Consider the following 18,061-nt stretch of genomic DNA (forward strand, 5'->3'; position numbering starts at 1 on the left):
GTAGCATCCCTATGGGGTACTGAGTGAAAATTGTACAAATGGTCGGGCTGACCCCCTGGGGAGCCTGAGGGGCGGGGCCAAAAGGGATCAATTTTGCTATTTTTATAAATCGACTTCTACTCTAAAACTAAGCAATGAATAACACTCATAATGCAATGGTAGCATTCTTATAGGATTGGGATTCAATATTGTACAAATGATGGGGCTGACCTCTTGGGGGCGCGACGGGCAAGGTCAATTTGGCTATTTTCATAAAACGACTTATATTCTAAAACTAAGCAATAGACTCATAATGCTATGGTAGCATTCTTATAGGATTGGGATTCAAAATTGTACAAATTGCGGGGCTTACCTCCTGGGGCATGACGGGCAGGGTCAAAAGGGATCAATTTAGCTATTTTCATATAAACAACTTCTTCTGTGACACAAAGTATAGGATAGTGCATACTTATAGGGTGGGGATTAAAAATTGTACAAATGGTGGGGCTGACCCCCCCCCCCCCCCCCCCCCCCCCCCCCCAGGAGCCATAGCGGCAGGGCCAAAATAGGTCAATTTAGTTATTTTCATATAATTCAATTTTGCTTCTAAAACTCAGCATTTTCATCCTGGTTTAAAAATGGGGATTTATAAGCCCATAAAGGAAAAAATGGCGACAGTCCCAGTTTCTTGAGGGGTAGGGCCAAAATGGGTCAATATGGCAGCTTTCATATGAACAACTTCTTCTCTATTACTTTGCATTGAACAACACTTATAGTCATATGATATTAAATAGCATCGTTATGTGGGTAAGATTAGAAATAAAAGAAAAGGTGAAGTCATTATTGCTATTTCTTGAGTTTTTGTGATAATTAGTTTAAAAAAACAAAAAACAGGTGAACGATACAGGCCCTCTGAACCTCTTGTTTGATGTCTGTTACAGAGTAGAGAATATGACACTGAGGATGGACGATGTGAACCAGAAAGAGAACTCCATCAAGCTATCCTTACAAACAGTGGAATATCGTCTGTCAAAACTGGAGGAGATTTCTATACAATCAGCAGATACACTCAACTCCATGAGAAACTTGATGGCCCGAGGGGTTCGCCATATCAGTGCGTCAAGTGCCACCTCCAGTCACGGTCGGCTCGGCAGCCAAGACTCTATTGTGGAAGTGGCAGATTTACATTTGTATGAAACGCCAAACAAAGCTGAGCAGGAAAGCACCACTAGGCAGGGAACTGATAGACTATCTGAATCATCTGTAGTAACACCTGATGCAAATTCCACCATGCGAAGTATACCTTCACCCTTGTTAGTACATTCCAAGAAACCTGTCAAAGAAGAACATGTGCATCGGTATACAGACTTTACCAAACCAACTTCACTACAGAAGTCAGGTCCAGGACATCGGTCACTAGATCGGACCCATAGTCAAAAGTCGCGAACCGCACTCCCACGTGTGTCAGAGACCAGTCCTGAGGCCAAAAAGCCAGAGCAGAGTAGCTTGAAGGAGAAATCGCTACAACAGCGCCGTAAGGGTGGGCCTGGCAGTACTAAGTTGGTGGTCAATATAGACAAGGCCAACAGCTCATCCACCGAAGATCTCACCCAAATGGCCAATAAGCCACGGGGCGTTCTGGTGCGCGAAAACAACGTGATGGACACTAACCAATCCGCAGCTGTCTACACAACAGCTAAACTCGTCGTGGATACCAAAATGTCGACGGGTCAAAAGACCAGCGATGGCATGATTGAGAACATGTCGGATGATGAGCAGCAGGAGATCTCCAGTAAAGACCCACCGATCATCACCACATCATTATCATCATCTCCGGTACGTTCCACAGGGCACGGTGCTACAGCTATGTACACCGTGCCTAGCTCTATGGTAGCCCAGCTTACTCCCATTCTGACTTCACTGAGATCTGAGTATACAACCATCACAGATGAGATCGACACGTCCTGTATGATTGATAAGAGTCCGCCGGGCAGTCCGTCCACTGCTGGTGCATTTTTTGACGGTAAATATGATTGTAATAAGAAAAACTCTATAAAACTGCTGAATGAGAACGCATTGCTGAAGCAGGCGGAGGAGGTTGGACACAAACGTATGGAAAAGGTGATCCGACATCGGTTACGTCAGATTTCTCTGGACGAGAATGACAGTATCAGTGACATTGCCAAGCTGGTGGTGAGTGAGATGAACTTAACTGAGGAAGAGGAACACTCCGGCCAGGAGGACGAGTCGGAAAACAACCGGTCCCATCACGGGTCTGCAGAAAGTATCGTCATGGGTCATCTCACCACAGATATGGTCGAGATACGTATACGAAGGGCGTCCACCGAGGACAAAACTGACCAAGCAGTATGACTTAAGTACGTGTAGGTCATTAATTAGGTGATCTGTCTTTATTCTTTGTGTTGCCCAGAGTTGGTTTTCACCATTATAGTAATTAGGTGTTTTGTGTGGTTAGTTACCATAGTGACAGCTCGGTGTTCATTAGTAAGGTTTGTTATTGGGTCAATAAGTTATTATATCTGTGTTCCTCGTACAATTATTGAGGATTGACAGAATGAAATCTGTGATATGTTCTGTGATGTAGAGTCACCTTATCCCAGTCGATATTGATGATTGCCATCTAAGTCTTCATAAACATAGGCAAGGTTGGCAATCATCTATTCAGCTAGCTTGAGTCTGTTATTTCTATATATAGGCAAGGTTGGCAATCATCTATTCAGCTAGCTTGAGTCTGTTATTTCTATATATATATCATTAGGCTAAGAGCCCTTGCTGATATAAATCATTGACAATTCAGCTATTAGCTAATTGAGTCCCTTGCTTATATAGGCAAAATGGCTATTCATCTAGGCTAGCTATTGTCCCTTGCTAAGCTTGTGTCCCTTGTCCCTTGTGTATATCATAGGCATAGTTGACAATGCATCTATTCAACTAGCTTGTGCCCCTTGCTTGTATAAGCAAGGTTGGGCAATTCACTTATTCAGCTAGTTTTGTCCCTTGCTTATATATTCAAGGTTGGCAGCTAGATTTTGTCCGGGCAAAGATGACAAGTTATCTGTTAAGCTAGCTTGAGTAGCTTGCATATATATAGGCAAGGTTGGCAACCTTCTATTCAGCTAGCTTGAGTCGCTTGTTTATATATATAGGCAAGGATGGCAACCGTCTATTCAGCTAGCTTGAGTTGCTTGCTTGTATGTAGGCATGGTTGACAATTCAAAGCCAGACTAGAAGCAAACAAGCATGAAAGTTTTCAAGTTAAATTATGGAGAGATAGTCTTTTCTTTAAGTAAAAAATCTGATTGAGTATTGTTATTAGGGCTGGTTCTTGGCAAATATCTAGTTGTCTCATTTTCTAGTTTTTGCTAAGGATTTTTATTGAGCCATATTTAATAATGTGCTAAAATTTTGTCTATTGACTGCATGCATGTTCAGTAAAGCAGTCAATATTTGATGATAATGGAAAAAAAATTCCAGGTAACTGGTTTATCTAAAAATAGATTTTTGAAAAATGAGCAAGTTATTTTGCAATTTGTGTGTTCTCTACTCTTTGCAAACATTTTACTTGTTATAATTGAAAAAGTTTTTCTTTATTATTTATTTAGTATTCTCAAACTTAATATATGATGAAATATATTGCTACAGGTATTCTTGTTTAAGGATAATTAAATAGCTATTTTTGATAATGTGTTAACGTGTGTATATTATATAGATTGAAAGTGGTTGGTGACTACTAAAGCAGTACATCACCATATTAGGCAGGAGTTGTCTACCCTTGTTGTCAATTGAAACATCATATAGTGGGGGGGAAAAAATGAAAATTTTCCTTACAAAAAGGTAAAAATAAGAATCTTTCCGCTGTTTAGAGTTTGAAAGTAAGAGACAGAAGTGTTCTTGTAGATTCACTAATAAATCCATTTGTATCAAGGAATGCCATAAACTGGGTTTGATATAGAAGGGGTATACAAAAGTATATATGCTATATAGTATTATTTCTTTACAATTCACTGTTATTATATTCATTTTGATGGAAAATGCGAAAACGACAGATGTATTGTGGTCGTACTAGATACAAGATATATAAAAAATGTAACACACTGTCATCTATTCCATAATGTAAGAGGAGGAAAATAATGTATTATTTTCTTGGAATGGTGGAAAGATAATTTATTTATTATTTTTGTGTCACCTGCAACGCAAGGGCGACACTTAGGTATCACTATGTTGGCGTCTTAATTATTTATAGACCGATTTCAACCGAATTTGGTGTATTGCTTTATTTCGATGAGATCTCGAATGACTTCGATAATGGTCAAAATCCATCAATATTTGCAAGAGTTACGGGAATTTAAAATTGTCAAAACAGATAAATCCATGGTTTCCGCTCGATAACTTAGTTAACTATTAATTTATTGTTCAATTTCAACCAAATTTTATAAATTGCTTTCTATCAATGAGATCTCGAATGAGTTCAATACTGGTCAAAATCTGTCAATATTTGCAAGAGTTACGCGACTTTAAAATCGTCAAAACATGGTTTCCGTTTGATAACTTGGAATAAAGGTAAGAGAGAAGATAATTTATCATGTTCTCCTAGAAACAAACTACAATCTTATCTTTTACAAGTAATATATCATATTGTTTTTAAATCAAATCAGAAAGTTTCTGTCTTCTTCACGAGGCAAAAAGAGGAAATAATCCATTGTCTTCTCTTAAAAGCAAATGGGAGATAACTCACTGCAAGTAACATATCATTTTGTTTTTAACCCAACTCAGTAATTTTATTTGTGAAATGTATTTATGTACATTTGATAGCAAGCCGATTAGACACACAAAACACTTGTCATATATACATTTAGTTGTGTCACCTTTTAGTTTGGTGTTTGTTTCTAATCGTGGAAGATCTTCTACTAGCGGATGGTCTACGGAGATCGACATAGAAGATCTAATGCTAATTAGATTTTGTTTGTTTCATAACCAAAATCAGGAGAAATTTCTCCATGAACACCAAAGATTTTACTCTTAAAACCCTTAAAGAGGTCTTTAGTTTTACCAATTGTGTTCACCCAATGAATTTAAAACATGCATGTTTGTTGTAAATTTTGTTACCCTTTGTCAGTGTGTTAAAAAGATTCTGTGTTAACATGGGATACACTGATTCTAATAAGATTACTTTTATTGTTTAAAAAAACAAAACAATTTCTCTTTGGACAGATATATTGACATTTCCACTGAGAATTAAGACATCCAGACCAGCAACACATCTAGACACAAACTTTAACAATCTTGTAATCTTGTAAATCAATTAATTATTGTATTTCTCTAACTATATCCTTTTCTTAAAGCTGACAATGCAAGTTAAAATTATTAACATGATTTTTTTTTTAAATAAGTATACTCGTTTTTCCAAGAATCGTTTATGAGACATTCCCCGGTTCCATTTTTGTTTTACATTCCGACGACTCACCGACCCCTATATGTAAAAGATAAAAAGAGGAAATAATCCATTGTCTTCTCTTAAAAGCAAATGGGAGATAACTCACTGCAAGTAACATATCATTTTGTTTTTAACCCAACTCAGTAATTTTATTTGTGAAATGTATTTATGTACATTAGATAGCAAGCCGATTAGACACACAAAACACTTGTCATATATACATTTAGTTGTGTCACCTTTTAGTTTGGTGTTTGTTTCTAATCGTGGAAGATCTTCTACTAGCGGATGGTCTAACGGAGATCGACATAGAAGATCTAATGCTAATTAGATTTTGTTTGTTTCATAACCAAAATCAGGAGAAATTTCTCCATGAACACCAAAGATTTTACTCTTAAAACCCTTAAAGAGGTCTTTAGTTTTACCAATTGTGTTCACCCAATGAATTTAAAACATGCATGTTTGTTGTAAATTTTGTTACCCTTTGTCAGTGTGTTAAAAAGATTCTGTGTTAACATGGGATACACTGATTCTAATAAGATTACTTTTATTGTTTAAAAAAACAAAACAATTTCTCTTTGGACAGATATATTGACATTTCCACTGAGAATTAAGACATCCAGACCAGCAACACATCTAGACACAAACTTTAACAATCTTGTAATCAAGTAATTATTGTATTTCTCTAACTATATCCTTTTCTTAAGATATTTTTCTAATTTTACAACATTTTTCTCACCAAGTCCAGCATTGTCGCCCCTAAATCAGGTTTGTTGATGTTTGTATTCTTTTGCCAATATTTGATATTTTGTAATCATTTTATTTTGTTTCATTATTTTCTGAAATATTTTACAAATCATTTCATTTATCATATACACTATCAAAATGTGGTAAATATATGAGAAGATAGTTACCCAAGAGGGAAGCTTGGTTAGGGACAATGTATATTGTATGTGAAGTTGACATAAAAGACTTAACGATGCACTGTCATAAAGTGAAAGGAAAAAGGATCTTTTAATTTTTAATGAAGTATTAATATATATATGTATTTGTTTGTGTCTATCTTGATCAAAATTTGTTTGTTAACATTTCTTTTTCATTATCTGATTATATTTTACATCTTTGGTATCTTTTGTCTTTTGCTAGAATCTGATATGAAATATCTTTTTATTGTTTTTCTTCAATATCAATTATATTAATTGGTGACTAGTATTATGGGGTAGATAGCCAAGCTTGGATTTCTGTCCAGGGATTGTGGTATTTAGGGTTCAAGGTCATAGGTCATAGATAAAACTGTGTCTCATAGTTCATACAATGTGTCAGAGCTCCCGTTTCTTGTGCCATGCTATGTATGAAAGGTCAAGGTCATATATTATACTGTGTATGTGAAACCAAGGCCGTAGGTCAAAGTAGTATTAGTTTGAGATAAATGTCATAGGTCATAGTATATATATCTACACAGGGAATCTCATAAATTAATTAACCATTGTTGTTTTGTGTATGGACATGAGTGCTTAAAGTCTGTAATTTTTAACCTTTTGTCAATTGAATGACTTATTTTAATATATAAATATCAACAGTGTTATGGAACGTTGGTACACCAAATATGATGTATCATGAAGTAAGCGTGTTTAGTCTAATATCTTATAATTTTATTCGCATGTATGATTACAATGAAATATTTATTGTTAAAAATTAATACTTGATTGGACGAATTTTCACTATGATTGTGTTTGTACATGAAATATTAACTTACCGTAATCGATCCAATAAGCGCCCATATCCCAATTAGCGCCCCTTCCCTTTTGATTCCTCAATTCAATTGCCGGAGAATAAATAAAAACTAAAACTATCAAAACTGTATAGATTTGAACTGTGTTTTTGCAATATTTTCGTCTTTGTAAGCATGTTTCTTTTTTTTTTTACAATTTTCCAAACACCCTGGGCGCTTATTGGGTCGAATATGGTAGATATTGAACAAAACATAATGTAATAATAATGTACAAATATTTATTAAGTTTTTGATTTCGTTGTTGGTTCTTGTTCAAGTTTGATTATGCCATTTTATGCAGCAACTGAATAGCCTGTCCATTTTATCACATTCCTATGCAGAGCTTATTCGGACAACACCAAGGAAATCACACCATGATACATATTTTACTTACATTAGAACTCTCGCTACAGGCCTAGGCAAGTTTGTGACATACTGTAGCAATGAGCCATTGTAATTCTGTGGAGAGACTTATTTGGACAGCTTGAATTTCTGTGTATTATCAGATTTTATCAGTATAATGATATATAGTACTCAGATAATTTACTCATTACTGAAATGTATACAACCTGAAAAGAGCAATGCTCATATGACTAAATGACAAATTTTTTGGAAAAAATCAAATTTGATATCTTTTAAAAACATTTTGGGGAACAAATACAGGAAAAAATAGACAATTCAAAAAGAATGCTATATATATCATATAATGGAGTTAAAATAGTTCTGTTTGAAGAATCACAATTGTTGTAAGAAATCAAATTGATTTTTTTAAAACAATTTACTGGACTAACACAGGTGGAAAATAGACAATTTAAAAAGGATGATATATATCATCTAATGGAATTAAAATATATATGTTTGAAGAATCACAATTGTTGTGAGAAATCAAATTGAATTTAAAAAAAAAAATTTAAAAAAAAATCACTGGACTAACACAGGGGAAAAACAGACAATTTAAAAAGGATGTTATATATCATGTAATGAAATTAAAATGTATATGTTTGAAGAATCACAATTGTTAAATAAATCAAATTTGATTTTTTTAAACAATTCACTGGACTAACACAGGGGAAAAAACAGATAATTTTAAAAAGGATGTTATATATCATGTATTGGGATAAGTGCACACAACGAACAATTCACAGTGATCCGCAGTACAAACTCAGGCCTTCCGTCCGTCTGCAGGGTCCGCGCTTCTCAACAACCACTGTGCAACGGTATGAACGAGGGAGGGCTACTAAGTTAAAAAATGTAGTAATTGAAGATGAATGAGGGAACCTTTACACGAATTAGTATACAATGTATATGGTTTAAGAATTTTAAGTGAATTTTCATATCTTACAGACAATGTACATCTTATATAATTTTGTTTTTTACTAGACCTGATTTTTGTTCACTAATCTGCCAGACCTTGGTTGTTTTATTTGACTCTGTGATGTGAAGTACGCGAGAGCGTCGTATCTCGAATAATAGTTTACCTACAAAGATCTGAACAATGTACTCCCATTGATGTGATCAATTATTATACTATCAGAAGAACTACCATTAAAATGATTCATTTCATAATGTTTTTGGTGTTGTTAGCTCCCCCTGGCCCTAAGGGCCGATGAGTTTATTTCATGGTGCAGCGTCCTTCGTCCAGTGAATTTTTCTCAAAAATCCCTTGTAGTGATAAATGGCTGAATGGCTTTTAATCAAATTTGGTCTGAAGCTTCGTTGGGTAAATGGGAACCGATTTTGTTTCTGATACAAACTCGCTTATATGGTGTGCAGTATTTGTCTACACAAGATTTTTGGTGTGCAGTAGGTGTCTACACAAGATTTTTGGTGTGCTGTAGTTGTCAACAAAAGATTTTTACTTTGTTAACAAAGAACAGAAGAAACTTTTATGTTGTTAGATTTATTTGGGGAAAAAAATCATGACAAAAATTGTCATGAAAACAAAGTAACCAGACACCTATTATAATAAATCTTGTTGGTGTAAAATTTATACATAGAATTTATCAATGAAATGGTACCTCTGGAATATCCCGAGTATAGAGCATCGCCCGGAGAGAGACTTCATCAAAGTCTAGGAAACGTTTTTATTGAGAATGACATATATGATGAAGGTGATATAAAGAAAAATCACAAATCCAGTCAGTAAGTGATGCTCTGTACACAGGAGATTGGCAATTAGTAGCTTGGTTCAATCATAAGAATGCAACGAAAATGTATGAAATTCATTAAAATGTAAAGAGTTTGCAATTAATAACAAACAAAACACAAAAATGATGTTTAAAATGAAGTTGAACTACAAACAATACTTTCACAACTACCTAGGAATTGAATATGTTGACACCCAATTCATTAAAATTGTATATTTGCTTTACCTTGCTCAAAGTTTAGTCCAATAAATGATTTCATCAACATCTTTTTACTTGGGAATAGATTAGGATATTTCAAAAAGATGGAAACACACAAAAATAAGTTGTTTTTCTGTAAAGCCTTATACTTGAGTAATTATGTCTATTAAACAGCCAGACTAGTCATTCAAAAAGAAGGGGAACAATTTCTAAAGCAAAGGGAGATAACTTGTAAATGCTATATATAAAACAAAAAAATCTAAAATTAAAGAAGGAGTACATGAAAGAAATCAATACATCTACATAAATATAACAGAAAATGAAGTAAAATTTGTCACATATACCCTGTAAAATAACTTAACAAAATGATAAAGCAACAGATCTAAGTAAAATGTATACTGCCAATATTGGACATTCAGCTAAATGTAAAACGTAGGAATATAGAGCAAAGTAATATTATTGCACACTTTTTGGAGCATTGTAAAGTTGGGTATATAACACCACAGGGGCCTGGCACAAATTTCTAACCAATAGTATTTATATATTATTATATAATATACTGTTAGTTAAACATTTGTGTCAGGTCCCTGTGCATAGCACCACAGGGGAAAGGGGAATGGGACGTCTAGATCAACACTTATATTCAACACATCCAACATCTCAAACCTCTAAAACACATAATACATCACTCATCAACTCTGAAACTCTACAACCTTCAATCATTCTATAATGATTTATCTTGTCATTTACAATAGGAACAGGAAATGTGTCCAAAGCTGCTAAATTTAATGATCAAACTTGAAGAATTAATAATTTGACATGGGAACAGTCTAACAATTCTCACTATTTGTACATACATAACTTGTTCTGTAACACTGAACACCACATCCAAACCAGGTTCATTAGGATCACAAATATTCTAAATTATCAAACTAAAAATAAATATCAACAAAAAATTCACAACATTAAGAATAACAATAACATTAATCAAATCAATGATAATTAACAAATATTATCAATAATAATTAAAGTTCAATCAAGAAATAAGAATCAAGAAGTAACTGAACTATACAACACCATGAAAAGAAATAGCTGGTCATGTAAAGGCCACCACACTAGCCCAGATTCTATTCCACATCTGCATGTTTGTGGAACAGCTTGAACTATGTAGAACATCTTCGAAAAATTGATGATACATGTCTCTCATCACCGAAACCAAAATCGAGAGACATGTTGGGAAGTGTCGAGCTAGAAATTCAGGATGCTCGCAAGCAAATTCATTAATTTTATTTACAAGGCCATTCAACTGAAAGCTGATTCTGAGAGTAATGAAGCTTTAAATACAAACTTAATTAAGTTTGTCTGGTCAATATATACAAAATCCACAACTAAGCGTCGAAACTTTGAAAAGTTGCCACTAGGGGGCGACACTTTCTGGAATGTCACAGCCAATGATAGAAGCTCTCCTGGTGAAATATCCACATTCTTTGACAGGATTAAATGCAAAAGTTCTCAGTTTACATCCTGAATGACTAGTTTGATATAATTTCCCAAGTCCAATGAAAATATGCTTTTTTTCTGCAAGAAGGCATAAAAATTGACGTACATATGAAATTTGACACAGTAGCACCATAAGACCCCATCCAAATCTCGCTGTACAGAAGTAAAGTCATGTAAACGCTCTGCCTGCATTTATACAATGGCAAGCACATTAGTAAATCAACACCTATGTACACAAATATTAACAATAAATAACGAGGTCTAGCCAGAACTCCCTTGATCTGTGATACGTACAGGGATTTTCGAGTCTGTACTGATTTTGGGGGACATTGGTCTGTGAGGAGATGACGTGCGTGCTCTTTGAGGAGATAATGTTCGTTTGGTTGGAGAATCCCCATCCGGACTATTACCTCTGTAGGATAGAGGACTGGAAATACTCCGGTAGGGTTGGGGTGGTATATAGGAGGGAAGCACATCACGGGCTGGGGACTGTCGGCTCATGTCCCCAGGGGAACACGATGTTATTACCTCTGATGAATTGGATGAAGCCCCCCGTTTTGGTGCGATTATAACTTTTGACACAAACGTTGATGTGGGTTTACCCAGTGGTGTCTTTATTGTACAGATATTCTGACCAGTTTTTAGCGATGCTGTGTTGAGCTTTAGATCATTTAAGTTTGTGAGGTTTGAACTGATAATGTTTGTGGACTGTGCCGTGTACAAGGCTTCGCTGACTGGTCCCTGGGAGGCAGAGGGTAGGCGGATCTCTCCGAGATTCTTCTGGAAGGGTGCGGATGTGGTCACGGACACTGACTGTTGATAATTTCTGTTGAACGTCTCAGGTTGATTCAGCTGCCGTGAATGACCGTTACTCTCTGTTCGAGATTTCTGTCGACTGCACAACTTGTCTGTTGGACTAGGTGACACAGTGGATGAGATTTGGGACTCCAGTTTCTGTGGGAAAATAACAGTTTGTCAGAAAGTGGTATATACTTCAGTGTTTGATCAGAATTATTATACTGAAAGGTTATATTGTTCCTTGAATTGTGAACAGTAGGAAACAGAACTCTGAAAATCTAAACGTTGTGAGAATTGAATTTATGATTGTTATAGCTAAAATTTCATTTTTGCAAGAGATAACAGTTTTACATGCAGTAAAGCTTAGTTTTCTCACATTAGGATAACTATCTAAGAACATTTTTTTAAAGATTTCCCATTAATGCTTAAAACATCAGTCATGTGTCCCTAAAAAGAAACCAATCTCCTCTTCCCTTGTTTGATAATTTCATTTACTGTTATAAGCAGACGAAAACTTTCCAGACAAAAACACAAAGAACATGACCAAAAGCAATAGCTGTTTACTTTATAAGTAATTAACTTATTTGAAGAAGTTTGTAGATATGAATGTATAATAGAATAAAAGCCTTGGCAGACAACTTCAATCAACTTACTTTAGTTCAAGTTCTCCTTAAAAGTGATGTTCAGGCAAATAAAATACTACTTCACAGTAGTCAAACAGGGGACATTATCTTAAGACCTTTTTTCTTCTTACATAAGTTACATATACAAAGACACTTCTTCTGTTTTTACTTAATCAAGTCTGTGTTTTTTGTTTCGATAAAACGGGGCCTGAAATTTTATGAAGACTCTACCATTAATTGGACTACCTGAATAGTTACCGATCATTGACCTCATACTCTTCACCCGCCCCTCATCTTTGTCGTCATTAAATCACATATTTCCGATAACATCTGTACTCAACTCCAAAGAATCAGGAATCAAATTAACCCAATAACTCCTGAGATTCTGTAATGGACTGTTCCAGTCCTTGCAATAGATGAGTCCAAATGTGTCTTCAGGAGTGAATGGATTAATCTTGGTCATCTACCATTGTTGGAAACCCAAGTGTCACTGTTCTGACATGAACAAACGATTGAACAGTAACTTATGGGTTTAAGACAATGGATCAGCTACATATATGGGGTAGGGTCGGAAAAATAATGGCCACACAAGAGTTCAAATCTGGGACCTCCTTCATCTAAGAAAAACAGCTTCACCAATTAAGCTTCTATGTCAGTATAGCGATCAATCCCATCTAGTTTTGCTGTAAGCAAACTGGAGTTACCTCCCTTATATCTAAATCAAACTTCTATTGATGCAGGTATTTTTTTGCAGGGAAAACACAATAAACGTGAGTATTTTATACCATACTAGAACTCTCTGCATGCCTCTACCACACTTCAATACTTCACTTCATTGAATTTGTTAATATCTAAAGTTTACGAGGGGTCGTTAGTGGTATAACACGGCACACATGCTTTTTCACCTGTGTCGGGACACTCTAACTTCTGAAATATCATAATTTATGTAATAATGAAATAAAACAAGTGTATCACAAATAAAATAAAACTTGTAAAATGTCTTGAGAATATACTCAAACAGAACATCTGCATCTAACCAGCTGTCATAATGAAAAAAAAAAAGTAAAAACTTAATTTTTAAACCTTACTGAAATCAACACTCAGAAATTATTAATATATTAAGGTTTCTTGATAATTAATTTTTAGAACCTATCAAAGACAAGACTTTTGACCTTTGATAATAAGTTATTAGAACAGTTGATTTTTGTAGTATGAAACAGATGTTTTTGAAAGGTTTTTTATTTACTTTTTGCATATCATTGACATTTAAAGTTGAACCAATTTCACCCCCTCCCCAACCCCTACTTGCCATAATTGCCTTAAATAGTGAAAAGCTGATATGGGCATGTTTGAGTATTCTTAAGGAACAATAAATCTCCTAATATAATGTGTTGAAATTTTCAAATCGATAAACAATATTTCAATTTCAAAACTAATATTGATTCCAGGTCCTTGACAAATTTTTGTTTTGTCCATACATTTCCTTGTAAAAGGATTAAGATAAACAAGTAAACACTATAATCAGAAACAAAATGGACGTGATTTGTCTCCAGATTTCAAAATATATTTATAAACTTTAAAAAATTTGCCTTAGGTTGGTCTGATGATAGTGAGTTTTAAAACGTTTCTACATTAAACTACGTAGTTGATTAAGAAATTAACTTTGAAAAGAAGTATAAAAAATTTACATGCATCCTAGAATTCCACATAATATAATTTTGTCTAAAATGTGTAATTATTGTCATAACCATGCTTATTAATTTGCTTACACAATTAGTAAAATAGTTAATGCCCAGGTTCACCAACTTTCACTCCTGAAAATTGATAATGGACTGTGCCACTCTATGAATTAGAAGAACAAAATGTATTTTAAGGGATAAATAAGTTAAGTAAAAGAAATTTCTCCTTTAAAAAGCAGGGAATTTTTTAGATTAAGTTATTTATCAGAAAAAAATACATTTGAGCCCTTCTAATTCACAGACTGGAACAGTCACCTCAGAAATACCAGGAGTATGTTAAATTTTCCATAGGTGATATATTTATTACAGATTATGTTTTTAGTTTTATTTTTAATATCAGTGTTTAGGTCAGCATGCGTTAGAGAAATAATTGATGGCATAACATATACAAAGTTAAAACTATACAAAATATCAGTCACTAGATATATAGATATGTATTTACATTACCGATATACTGTAAAGCAACAATTTTTCTAGTGCAATAATTCGTGTATTTCACAAATGATGAGCAATCGCGAAAATTAATTGCCACAAAAATTTTAAACAATTATACAATAGAATTGTACAAGTTCAAATACAAAATTAAATCACTGTGAAAAAGTTAATGAATAGGAAAATGAAAAATTTTAAATTGCCATGAAAGAAAGTTGAATTACAGAAGTTTTTTAGTATAGTATCATATAGTTGTCATAATTAGTGCTACTGGCAAAACATATCTCTCCTACTGTGAAGGTATTGAAATTAAAAAAAAAAAAAAATCTTATTTCAATTCAAGTTAATTATTCAATAATGCATTATATTAACTTTGTAAATTATAAAACAGGTTGGAAGTTCCTTAAGAATGTACTTTAAGTACTTAAATCAAATTTTATTACAAAATACACCAAGCTTAGTCGACACCAATGTTTAGGCAATAAGAGAACTAATTACAGTCAATGGCGTATTTTGTCTTTGTATATAACAGAGTTGCCTCCCTTGCGATAAAATTCATGTTTTTTTCTCTGAAAAGTGTAACATTATGCTCACAAATACATTAAGTCACAATCAATACCTACACACAAGGGTAGATAGCTCTGTAATATGCAAATACAGAATACAAAGTAATCATGTCTTACAGTGACCACCACTGTATAAAGGTCACCTTTTTAATAAGACCAATTTCTCGGCGTCTAAAATGTCATTCTACAAACCTTTAAAGCTTGCCGACGTAAAAATTCAAGTTTGGCCTTTTTGGTCGCTATAGCCTCTGGTATATCCGGGATAGCATAGGCTATAAGGAATTTGAGGGCGAGAATGATATGCTGAAAAGAGGAAAATTTCGTTATAATTCAATAAATTAATATCAGCCTTCTGAGAAACAAATTCTAGCATAGGTGGAAATTGACATATGGCATGTAGCTCTAATATTTAAATTTAATAAGTTGAGGTTTTATTGTTGTTATCCTTAAAACAAACAAATAAATTAATTTATTCATAACTTCAAAGAAGACAACCAGTTCCATAAAATGTAATTCCTCGAGTCATGGTCATTTAAATGTTTGAAGATCTAGAGATATACCGTTATGAAACTCTCTGTATTAATTTAAACGCTTGTATGAAAAATACATGAGTTGTCTCCCTTACCATGAAACTACCATGGACAACAATGAACTGATGACAATATAATTCATCTAAAACTTTTAAGATATACGAAGCTATATTTTAATTGATCCTAAAGGATTTGAGTTAATTAGGTGTATATTAGCTTAATCTATAAAGATAAGATATAAGGTTGTACAGTACAAAATCCGCACCTCTAAGATCACGATAATGATGATTGTTGATACTATACTGGAGTTGGGCACCATCCGGGTCACCTGACCAGATATACCAATCAGAGCACAGTTTACAATTACGGCGATGACACCCATTAGTTCTAAAGCATCCTGCCATGTTCCGATGTTTTCCACTTGTTGGCCAAATGGTCGCTGATGGTTCATGCACAACTTGAAAGCATCACTACGAACTTCAACAATGTTATTCATGAGAGCACATAAGGCTGCCAATGGGAACGCAGAGGAGAACAGGGTCACATACCCAAATTGTATAAACATTTCTAGGAAATCCTCAAAAGTGTCTTCATACTGTAGAGTAAAATATCATGATAATAATTATAATGATTCTCAGTTCTTCTGGAGACATTATCCTATGAAATAAATATTGTTAAGTAATTCAATTTTATATATTACACTCATCGTTTCTGGCCTCAGAATCAGGAAACAATCTTAAGTCTAAAACAGTCTTAAGTTTAGTCTTAGCCAATTAAAGATGACGTTACAAAAACTTTCGTTATTTCTGATTGGCTAAGTCTAAACTTAAATTAAAGATTGTTTCATGATCCTCGAACCTGATGTTTTCGAAGTTTGAGGTTATTTGATTTTGCAAAGACTTTAAGATTTTTACATCAAGTATAATGACGTCATACACAAAGAACGTTTTCGCAGCAAATTTTTAAAGCTGCATGGTCATTGACCAAACTCAATTATGAGCTAATTAAGTTATCAATACGCTACATATAAATTTGTTTTATTGTAAAAATAAGTAAAAACAAGAATATTAATACCTAATTAGAACCTCATTGAGTTATTAAAATTAAGTTATTAGCATTTTTCTCAACAATCTTTTGAGAAGTCTGTCTTTGAAAATGTCCGTCCATTTTTGTCTCATTAATGACTTCATAAACTCAAAAGAAAGTTCATGTAAATGAGTAAAAACTCCCCATCCCCCTTTTTCCTACTTTCATTTCAAGAAATTCTTTCTGTATGTGAAGATGTTGTCATTTTAATCTTATCTAAGATATATTTTATGATTTTTGACGGATTACTATAACCTCTGTACAGACCTTATTCATTGTACTCTCCACTTCTGCTTGTGTCAGTGACGTTTTTCTCTGCAGCCCAGCAGCCGTCTCAGACTTCCCGGAAACACTTGAATCATTTTCGTTGTTGACTGACTTCCTTTCTCTAACCTCCCCTTTATTGCCTCCTACAGACTCAACAGAAGACACGACCTCTGTTTTGTTTGGTATTGAGACTTCACTTGTCATTTCGTAGCCGACCTTGTAAAGTTTGACCTTCCAGACAAGGTAAGGAAGTAAGGCCTCCTTAATGTTACCAATCACCTGTCGCGTTATCAAAATGGCTGCCAGTTGCTGAAAATTTGTGGAAAAAAATCACATTGGGTCAATTTGAAGCGTGCAGACATGTAATGACGTTTGAGTTATGCCCCATTTGATATATTTTTCAATCATGCAGGATATGTTTAGGGGATAAATTCAATGATGCAAATTTTCACCTGTCAAAAAACCCATGATTGTATTGCTGTGAATGCTTCTTCTAAAACTAATATTTCATCATTTTCACTCGCATCAAAAACTTTTGATCATGGATCAATCAAATAGATAGGTATTTCTCCTACCATGTACACAGAGATATCCACAACTTTACCAGTGTGTGATTTTCCTATCGTACAAGGGACAAGCTACACAAGATCCTCATGTTCAACTTTTAAGATACTAAACACTTGTCAAGCCTCGTGTACCTGGTATTAATATCCCTCAGATTGAATTTAACATAATCTTTCACTCCCTTTGGGATAAGACAGGAGAATCTGAACCCAAAGGGTGAGATTCTAAAGTTGTTAAACACAAGGTTTTTCACAAAGACCTATCAAAAAACTTTTGATCATGGATCAATCAAATAGATAGGGTATTTCTCCTACCATGTACACAGATATCCACAACTTTACCAGTGTGTGATTTTCCTATCGTACAAGGGACAAGCTACACAAGATCCTCATGTTCAACTTTTAAGATA

At 34.2% G+C, this 18,061-nt stretch overlaps 2 protein-coding genes across 5 annotated transcripts in view; one reads left to right on the forward strand and one right to left on the reverse strand.

Annotated features, from left to right (window-relative positions):
* The window catches only part of LOC138333881 (transient receptor potential cation channel subfamily M member 3-like), a 156,424-nt gene extending 153,681 nt beyond the window's left edge, over positions 1-2,743 (forward strand). For both annotated transcript variants that reach the window (XM_069282523.1, XM_069282522.1), the window contains exon 26: positions 921-2,743. In XM_069282523.1, coding sequence (XP_069138624.1) covers positions 921-2,352 — 1,432 coding nt within the window. In that variant the 3' untranslated portion in view covers positions 2,353-2,743. The remainder of the gene's footprint in view (positions 1-920) is intronic.
* A 4,597-nt stretch (positions 2,744-7,340) lies between these two features.
* Positions 7,341-18,061, reverse strand: part of LOC138333883 (anoctamin-8-like) — a 50,452-nt gene continuing 39,731 nt past the window's right edge. For 2 of the 3 annotated variants that reach the window (XM_069282525.1, XM_069282526.1), the window contains exons 10-13: positions 17,089-17,397; positions 16,001-16,330; positions 15,398-15,508; positions 7,341-12,001 (exon numbers count right to left, since the gene is read on the reverse strand). In XM_069282525.1, coding sequence (XP_069138626.1) covers positions 11,309-12,001; positions 15,398-15,508; positions 16,001-16,330; positions 17,089-17,397 — 1,443 coding nt within the window. In that variant the 3' untranslated portion in view covers positions 7,341-11,308. Of the gene's footprint in view, positions 12,002-13,373; positions 13,396-15,397; positions 15,509-16,000; positions 16,331-17,088; positions 17,398-18,061 lie in introns of all 3 variants that reach the window. The other variant, XM_069282527.1, reaches the window with a different exon arrangement.

Source organism: Argopecten irradians, chromosome 10, assembly GCF_041381155.1.
Source record: "Argopecten irradians isolate NY chromosome 10, Ai_NY, whole genome shotgun sequence".
NCBI lineage: Eukaryota > Metazoa > Mollusca > Bivalvia > Pectinida > Pectinidae > Argopecten > Argopecten irradians.